Source organism: Parambassis ranga, chromosome 24, assembly GCF_900634625.1.
Source record: "Parambassis ranga chromosome 24, fParRan2.1, whole genome shotgun sequence".
NCBI lineage: Eukaryota > Metazoa > Chordata > Actinopteri > Ambassidae > Parambassis > Parambassis ranga.
In genome coordinates, this window is record NC_041043.1 from 2630885 (window position 1) to 2640258 (window position 9374).

Here is a 9374-nt window from a genome sequence, read left to right on the forward strand (position 1 = left end):
AAATCCATCTGTCCATAGGTCAGTGCAAAAATAGTAATGAATATATGCATACAAAGAAAATAGATATATATTTATATACTGTATATACCCAACTATTGACTACAGACACAAAGAAAGATACAGAGACTTGTGGAGCAAAGCCCATTTCCACCAGAGACTCTGAGCCCAAAGCAGAGACTCTTCAACAAGTCTAGTCATAAAAGAGTGCACGTCAGACACGACAGCTTGATACTGTTCAAATACAGAACTGTGTTTTCAAATATAAAGGAACAGGTTCCTTTGGAGCTGTCAGTCAGACTATGACCCCCAACAGAAAAAAGAGACAGACAGCACCATAATGACTGCGAGTGTCCCTCACAGACCAGGAGCACACAGCATGCTTTGTTTCCAACCGGAGAGCAACGTACAGTACGACGGTTACATTATTCAGTCAGACACATCAGTACATACAAAAAGCCATGTGCGGCTGCGATTGTAGGAAGCAGCAGGTGGGATGGAAAGTACTTTTCTTATATAACATTGGCTCAGATGTTAAGCACAAGTGTAAAACGTGTGGTGAGTGGTTCTTAAATACCCTTTTAAAAAAAAAAAAAAAAATCATATTTGTCAAATATATTGTGAAGCACCAGCAAACAAAAGTAAAAGGACACAGACATATTCTCATTTTTCATTGTCACTTCAATTTGAGGCTGCAAACTCTTTATTCATGCCCACAATGTTTGCAGAGACCTCACAGAATAACCTGTTCTTTTGTTTTTATAAATTCGTTTTGCATAGCATGAATTTTCACATAAGGGATTTTTCAAGCTTATTGTTGTGAGTGTTGTAAAGCTTGCATTCTCCATCTTATAGGCAGACACATGACATTGTTTCAAAGTTAATGGTTTCAGATTTAAAAGACAGACTGGCAAGTGTGTCGTAAAAACAGATGTTGGATGCTTTGACTATGATTGTGTCAGCCCTGTGCTTCATTTTATGTGTTTATCTTCATGCAGATGATGGAGAGCTGAACTGAAAGCAGAGGCCTGTTCTCCGTATGTCGCTTCCAAGGTCCACTGGTGACGCTGATCTGTTTGGTTCTTTAAATGTGAGAATCTGGTCAGAATACCTGATTCAATTATCAAAGACAGTCAGTAAGTCTGCTACAAAAATACTTGGCAGGTGATTGGATGAAGCAGCTGTCTATCACATCAACTTCTCACTGTCGTTACTAAACCTAAAACATGCCCTCACAAGACGCTGGTTGGCTCGAACCACAGGTGTTCAGGCACATAGCCTAAAGCCTAGCACAGTGGGTTTTTGAATGGAGCCATCAATATACAGAGCAGCAAAGAAATCAGCAAAGAAAGAATAGGACAATAAAATTGATCAGGACATTTGAGCAAAAATCGCAGCAGGCATGATGGTGGAAAAGCTAAGAGGACCTTGACGATTACTCCGTGGTGGATTCCCTTTAACTTCACTGCTTAAATTTGTCAGCAACATGCTCGCGAGTAGGTGACCTCATGTATGTGTTGCTGTGATATTCCACATACGGACAGCAGACCCCTGAAAAGGATTATAAACCAGAGGACGCTGCTTCAAGTCAGCTTGGCAAGAACTATAAAACACTGGACTATTTGGTCTGTTGGTCTGTTTTAAGTTCAGTTCAGCTCTTTGTGTTTGTGTTTTGCAGCCCTTATGTTTTTCATATCAAAACCAATCAGGCCAAGATTTTCAGGCAAAAACACAAGCCTGGAAATAGTAAGGTAACTATTCTCCTCAAATTTATGGTCATGCACACAGTCCTTATACTGTGTTTATACTGTGTGCTGTGATGTAGTTAAAGATCAAACTGTGAACAAGTGAGACAATCAATCGTTAGAACTTTGTGCACCGACAATGCAAAAAATCTGCATCTTAGAACAGCATGAACGTATGAAGAAGCAGCAGCCCGGTACACGTCTGAAGTCAATATATTTAGATACAACTGGATGAGTGGAAATTTTCTGCATGCATAATATTATTTAATGCAGAACTGTTTGGTGCCAACTCGATTTATTAGTGGTGCTCAGTTTCCCTTGAAATCAGCTCCATAATGATGTCATTTTTACCTCAAGGCTTATGTTTGAATTCTTTTTTTTTTTTTTTAATTCTGCATATTGACCAGGAATAATCTTTGAAAAGTGATTTTTGTATGAGAGCAGCATGGGGCTAAACTTTTGTCCTCAGGGTTTTTCTGTGATGGTGCACCGTGCTCAGGCCCAGTGGTGACACATGAATTAAGGCATTGATAGAGGCACTCGGGCAGCACGTGACAGCAGTGCCTGCCTATGCAAGGCAGAAGAACTCGCTGAACTGCAACCTCATGTCAACGATAAGAGATTAGACAATAGTCTGCTCTAATGTCACACCAGACCCACAGGAAGAAGCGTATGTTTGTTTGAAGTCTGTACCTCAACTCTGCTACCTCGGAACGGACATAAGATGTAGATACATTTACAACAGGGGATGAAGAGACGCAGGCAGTGAACTTCCTCTGCTGTGTTAGATTTAACATCACCAGTAGCCCTGTTTTACAATATTCACTGGTTAATTCAAAGTTTTCCTTCCTCTGCCAGCAGCCATGCATTTAACAAAAAAGCTCTTATGGCTGTCTGGTAATATGTATATTGCTAAAATATATGCATATGTGGATGCAGGAATGGAAAAAGCAGAAAATATGAATAACTGACAATATCCAAAAAAAATAAAAACCCAGATTATTTTCTGTGCCTTACACACATCTGCGCTAAATATTACAGCATAACTATATGCACCATAAACATACAGACAGTAATTACATCAAAAAGGATCTTCAGCAAAGAGCTGGAAATGTTACGTAATCATTACAGATATATACACATAAGATCAAGGTTGCATTCCACTCCAAAATTATTGCACAGTGAGCCGCCGCAGGCTCGTCGTGGTCACCCCCAATAAACCCCTGTATAAAAATAGAACAACATTAACACACCAAACAAGTCTTCATCTTTTTTTTCTTTTATTGACAGGCACTGCCGTGGCCAACCCCACCTGAGTCTGCAAACATAAACTGTGTGCCACAGTGTGAGCTTTAAGAGTCTGTAACTGCCCCTAAGCACAGACAGTGAGTATCTTTTCCAAACTGATTTTTCTTCTCGCTCATGTACACTTCTTTGCGGTCAGGAGGCTTCCACACTGACCGCTTCTCCTCCGGGACTTCAGCCAGCAGTTCCAAACTGTAGGGATTTTTGGCATTTCTCCTCATCACTGACCCAGAGCTTTGGCACTCTATAGAGAGTCCAAGATGAGCACGAGGAGGTTGGTGAAGAATATACTCCAAACCGGCTCATAGAGCAGTCAGTCTCTTGTTTTAAAAAAACTGCAAGAGCAAGTACAAGTGTGAGCATCAGGTCAAAAGTGTTTGGTTTAGACAACGGTTTCCACACCGATCAGCTTTGGTGTGAGGATTCGTGGCGTTATTCCGTTGTTGAGGTCCTCCTCAAACTCCAGCAGCTGGCCCATGAAGTTGAGGTTCGGGGAGATGATGGGCCTCCTAGTTTTGACAAACTTGTAGGCATCCGTCATGGTCATCCAGGTGTGCTTCATCAGGTAGGCGATGACGATGGTAGCTGAACGAGACACGCCTGCCTGGCAGTGGATCAGAAGGCCCATACCTGCTTGATGTGCTTCCTCTACAGAAAGGAACACAGAGAGAAAAAAAAGAGAGGATGTTCAGACATCACACATAAGACAGAAACTTCCTCTGTTAACAGGCATCCAGCTACAGCTCATCATGACTGTATGAAAACATTATTTTGTTAAGTTAAGTAAGCTAATAAACTGTCCTGTACTACAACAGGCTCTTAACCATTAAAACACTTTTTTTGTTTTTCAGGTAACAGTCTTATATAATGAGGTTTAGTCTTAAGTAGTCCTTGAACAAACATGTTAAACAATCTGAGAAGGTAAATATTAGTCTCACTGCTGTGAGTTGTCTCACAGTCACTGCTTTGCCTGAAAAGGTCACAAGACAGAAAGTTGTCTGACACGCCTGTGCTGCAGTGCAAAGTTCTGAGAGGCAATTTTCATACCGATGAATTCAAACGCCTCCTCAAAGTACTGACGCAGGTTCTGCTTGTTGCTGTCGGTGGCGGGCAGGCGCTTGTAGACGAAGAGGCCCGTCTCATAGTGGTAGAGCGGCAGGTGTGTGGTCACATTTAGGATGTAGCCGATGTTCAGGCGCTGCAGCAGGTCGATGTCCTGAGCATCCTGCTCGTTTCCCAGGTAGAGGAAGGGCAGGATAGGCGTCAGCTCTGCGTTCTCGATGTCTGGGGTGGAGGGCAGGGAATGAGGTAGAGGCCCCGTTAGGCCGGCAGCTGCGCCCATGTCCAAGCCCTCATGAAGGTAAAGCGAGTGCTCACACAGGTTTTCATGGGTCTGCCTGAAGCAGCTAAGGCCTCCTGCGATAACAGATAGAAGCTCAAATTAAACCCTGTGTTTTTTTTTTAACAGTCTGAAGAGTTCACAGATAATAAACAACACTTCATGTTCCTTTTTTGTCCCAGGTCTGTACACAAACATGACCCCTTTGGTCATGTTAGATAGAGCAGTGAGTTAAAGCAGCTTGGGTTAGCGGTTCAGTCCCCAAAGGAGTCCACTAAGCTAAAAATACATGCACTCATGCCTCTGACAGCCACATGGCACGTTACAACTGAGCAGGACGACTGAGCTTTGCATACACATCTGATAAAAGCAATGATGACTGGATTTAAAGGGCTTTGAGGCCATAAAACATTACAGAAACCTTCAGTCCCTTGACTACGCTGTTACATTTGGTTCTGATTTGAATGCCTCCATTTGGATATTGAATCCAAGCGGAAGGATCTGTGCTCTCGGTTCTAATCTACGTGTAAAACACAGAAAAAATTCTGTCTTGAATAGTTCCCACTTACACACACGTCTGTTTACCTGTTAATCTGCAGTAAACAGACAAACAGTGTTCAACACACTTCCCACTGGACATCGGCACTTCTCCAAATAACTGGTTTGCACCTGTTTGTACCAGCAATGCCATCAGCCAAAGTTTCCCCTTAGCACTTGAGCAGTGGGGAAGGGTCAGAGTATCAGTTCATGTATTGTTCACAATGCAAGGGATGACATCATGCCATGTGAGGTCATCACACACAACCTCACCACTTCCCCACTATGGGAAACAGGTGGAAATCACCATGTCAACTCTCGGACAGTGTTCATAATGAAACAGATAGTTAAGAAAACAGCAAACACATCCACCTAAACACACTGAGCACAGCAGCCAAGCCGTAACAGATAATTACACTTTGGCAAATAAGAGAAGGGGAGGTGACACCAAACCTATCAAGACATTCGGGGGAATTTCCACTTTTTTTAAAGTAGAACTTTACATTTCTATAAATATAAAATTACATATTTTTAAACTTTCTCTGACTTTATAATAAACACAATCATCACATTCATAATGACACTCAAGTGTGATCAAATCATCCTATTCTTTGGCTACACAGACAGAAACATGCATCAGTTTTTGTCACTTTAAGCTGAAGCAAACTGAAACTTCTTAACAAACATATGTTTACACACTGGTAATTAATAATTGGCTAACTTTTGGCTTACTTTTTTCTCTTGCTGGTCTCCACCAGCCACTGAGGGAGATGTCCGACTCTTTACCTGCTAAATTCTCCCACTGGTAGATGCCAACACTGACAGTATCTGAGAGACTATTTAAAATTCTGCTGTGTGTGTGTGTGTGTGTGTTTCTTTAACATGGTAGCCCCTGTAACCTTGGCCTTTAATTTGTATTTTAGTTGCATTCTAAATCTAAGTCTACTGAGGATGGTGATACCATTATGGGACTGATTATGGGACATTATTTGGTTAGCACACAGACAGTGTAGCAGCTAAGCTAGTAACACAGTGAACAGTGTAAACATGTTTTTATTCTGCTCAAACATGGCTGATAAACAACACATTTTGTATTGTGAACTCTCAATAACAGGCTCTCCAGAAGCAGCACATGGCTGTGAGATGAAATCTGTCGACTGTGACCGTCTGTCATCATCTCTGACTAAACTCACAAAGAAAAAACACGAGAAGTGTCTCTATCACTTTCATAAGCCGTTGGCTTAGTTCCCGTTTAGAAACTACCGCTTCTGCCTCACACCACAGACCTGCTGTTTCCAGGCGCTTGCCTTAAAACCTCACACAGCACCACTATCATGTTGTTTATGAGGGATTAAATGTAACCTGCTAACTGCTCTTATAGCTGCAGCAGGGTAGGGACTGAAGAATTTTTGTTTCCATTGAAGTATCACATCGCGGCCATATTTACAATAATTCATGACTAAGATGTGCTGGTAACTACGCAAATACTGTAATGGAGTGTCGGTGAATTATTTAGCAGCATTCAAACATGCGTGTTCCAGTTATGTCACTACTACTACTTGTAACAAATTCCCACTGTACTGTGTTCAGTCAAGGGAAATATAAATAATACATCCCCGTAAGCTGCAATCAAAAATGGAAATGTACAGAAATAAAGGAAATTCTTCATCTGTAATTATGTAAAAAGTCAGATAAAATTGAGCCCGAGACCCTTAGGCTCGCTTGCTTTTTATAAGAAAGAAACCAAAGGAAAGACAGAGCGAGACAGTCTGCCTGTTCCTCCCACTGAGGGGAGCTTCAGACAGACCCCGGCGCAGGATGAGAGACTGGAGAGGAGCCTCGTCCATCAAAGTACACAGGACGACCAGAGGAAGGAGAGAACAGACGAGAGGAGAGGTGCTGTGATCTTACGACTAAGACGGTGACTGGGAGGCATTCAGAAAACACAGCCCAGCCCCCCAACACGACATACTGCTCCAGCTTCAAACACACACACACACACAAACGCCGAAGATAGAAAACATGGCAGCAGCCCAGGGACTGCTATCTCAACAGGCTGCCTTATTTACTAACAGCTGCTTCTCACTCGCTGCAAAATGCTTACAGCGCGCCATATAGAAAGCTGCTGAAGAGAGGAGCATATGTTTATGTATGAGAGGGATGCAGGCTGTTGTATGTGCTGCTGGATGCGGGATGATAAAGTTACATGATCAGCTGGCCAAAACAATAAAGGTCAGAGTTTAACAGGCTTTACACAGACTGCACACCATTATTCCACCACACTAGTTTCATATCAGTTTATATTCCCACTAAGCTTCCACTGCTGCTAAACCGAACATTGCTTTCAGATGTCTAAAGTGATTTAGTCCCTCCGGAGTCAGACTAAAGCCCATGAAATTGAGGTTTCTATCCCTTTTTATGAAGAAAAGCTTTCATTGCTTCTGCGGTCGTCCCTAAACTTTCATATGCCTACTTCAGTGTTACCTTTGAGGATGATGGGGTCCTTGCCCTCCCTCCTCAGAGATTCCAGGACCACGTGCAGAGGCTGGGAGGGTGTCAGCCTGTTGGGGTCCACGGTGCTCTCATCGTAAACCACTATCTCTTTGGAGAAGATGCCCTTAAAAGAGTCCTTGCCCTCGCGGCAGGAGATGAGGTCCAGCACAGTGATCTTGCCCTGCTGCAGCCGCCGCCGGCTGATCTTGTCGGAGCAGTTGATGTGCACGGCTCCACGGATGTGGCTGTTGTTGTACTCCGTGAAGGGCCTGCAGTCGATGATGACTGGCACCGGCCCAACGGGGTGGCCCATGGGGCAGCAGGTCATCCGCTTGGCCAGCTCATTGGGGTGGATGAGCCTCACGGCGGACAGGACCTTTGGTGTGCCTGGGGTGAGACTTGGGGCGCTTAATGCTTCATGGTTGCTTACCATGGGGGTGGGTGGCCCGGCATAGCTGAGGTTAGGGCTGCTGGCGCTCACCGGGCTGTGGCTGAGGCTCTGGCTGTCCTTCTCATAGGTAGTCACAGAGCAGCAGCTGGCACTGCTACATCCACACGACAACGAGCGCGTGGAGCCCTTGGATGAGGGCATATACGTTACAAGATTGGCCGTCGCCCGGATCTTCACCACAGAGGTGCTGATGAAGGTGTTGCTGCTGTTGCTGGTGGTGATGGAGTCCAGGTAGCTGGTGTCCAGGCGCAGTTGGAGTTCCTGAGGTCGAATCGGCCTTGGCAGCGCCACCACAATTCTGTCGTCAAGGGGAGATGGAGGCATGGGGAGGCTGAAGGGTGGACGTTTATGGAGAACTCAACAAGACGCTCTGTGGAGACAGGGATGAGCTGTGAGCACCCGGTCTGACCCCTTGTCTGTTTGATCAACATGCAAACAAGAAAACTTCTGCTGGAGTCAAATATTAGTAGTGTCAACACCTGCAGGGCAACACCCAAACCAGTGGGAAAATTTAGGTGTGACAGACAGCTCACTAATAATAAACAGTGAAATCATCAGTCACTTAGAGAGTAATTAGAATGAATCATCCTCCTGTTACTGTACATGTGTGTGCTGTTGGGTTTTTCATCCCAGCTCTGCTCTGTGTGATCCAAAAGCTTTTATAACAGCAGAGGGGGGGAAAAGATAAAATACTGCATCAGTGCTACACCGCAGTTTTGTCTCTCACCCAAATGGAAAGTCAGGGTACAACAAAAAAAAAGAAAGGCTGCCAATTTCCTTTTGATCAGAAGCCTGAGCCTTTTTTAAAAGCATGTCATCTTGGCATATTATGTAAAGACACCCGCCGAGCTTTGCGTGTCCCGGCCGTTGCACGATGCAGCTTCAGCACAAGCAGAAATCATTCATGGCCAAATTCATTGAAGAAACCGGCATGAGAACGTGCCGAGAATATGATATGGCTTTCAGGAGGAGATCAGATGAGCCGCAGACTGAAGGAAATCCGATTTCACACCAGCATGAATTATACAGTTAAACAGATAATAAATACGCAGCGGTGGATTTTAAAAGGGCTGTAATGTTGCAACTTCAGCACGGGGGTGAGATAAAGCCCAATAATAAACATATGTGACACCTTATAGAAATAATAACTGTAAGAATTTAACACTCAAAATGGTTACAGCAGTTTGATTTTCATCTTCATTAATTATAAAATCGCCTGAATCCTCTATGACTGTGCAACTTGTGCCTCTAATATGCCCAAACTTGCCTCGTATTTGCGCTCACCGGTGAGTGTCCTAGTTGGCTGTAGACGGATTTATGATCACCACTCTCTGACAGCGTTGCCTCCATTCAGTCCGTCCCGGTGATGTGGATCGGTGGATCGGCAACATTTTTTTAGTACTTTTACCCTGCTGCCCTGAAATAATATTGAAGGAAGTCTGCCAGCCTACAGAAGTCGCGCAGCGCGATTGACGCGCGTCTGAGCCAATGCGCGGCGTCATTAATA

At 44.0% G+C, this 9374-nt stretch overlaps 1 protein-coding gene across 2 annotated transcripts; it reads right to left on the reverse strand.

Annotated features, from left to right (window-relative positions):
* Positions 1-583: 583 nt before the first annotated feature.
* Positions 584-9374, reverse strand: dusp10 (dual specificity phosphatase 10). 2 transcript variants are annotated; one of them, XM_028397215.1, is made up of 4 exons: positions 9152-9374; positions 7408-8237; positions 4095-4463; positions 584-3695 (listed from the first exon to the last, which is right to left on the reverse strand). In XM_028397215.1, the coding sequence occupies exons 2-4, from the start codon at positions 8189-8191 to the stop codon at positions 3430-3432; spliced, it is 1419 nt and encodes a 472-aa protein (XP_028253016.1). In that variant the 5' UTR covers positions 8192-8237; positions 9152-9374; the 3' UTR covers positions 584-3429. The 2 variants fall into 2 exon arrangements, with proteins under 2 accessions (XP_028253016.1, XP_028253015.1); XM_028397214.1 differs by having other exon boundaries at positions 9135-9374.

Excerpts from the sequence above, each read along its gene's own strand:
- dusp10 (XM_028397215.1), bottom strand. The coding sequence starts at position 8,191 with ATGCCTCCATCTCCCCTTGACGACAGAATTGTGGTGGCGCTGCCAAGG. Across the intron at positions 4,464-7,407 it reads GGACCCCATCATCCTCAAAG|GAGGCCTTAGCTGCTTCAGG; the intron begins GTAACACTGAAG and ends CTGTTATCGCAG. Across the intron at positions 3,696-4,094 it reads GGAGGCGTTTGAATTCATCG|AGGAAGCACATCAAGCAGGT; the intron begins GTATGAAAATTG and ends TCCTTTCTGTAG.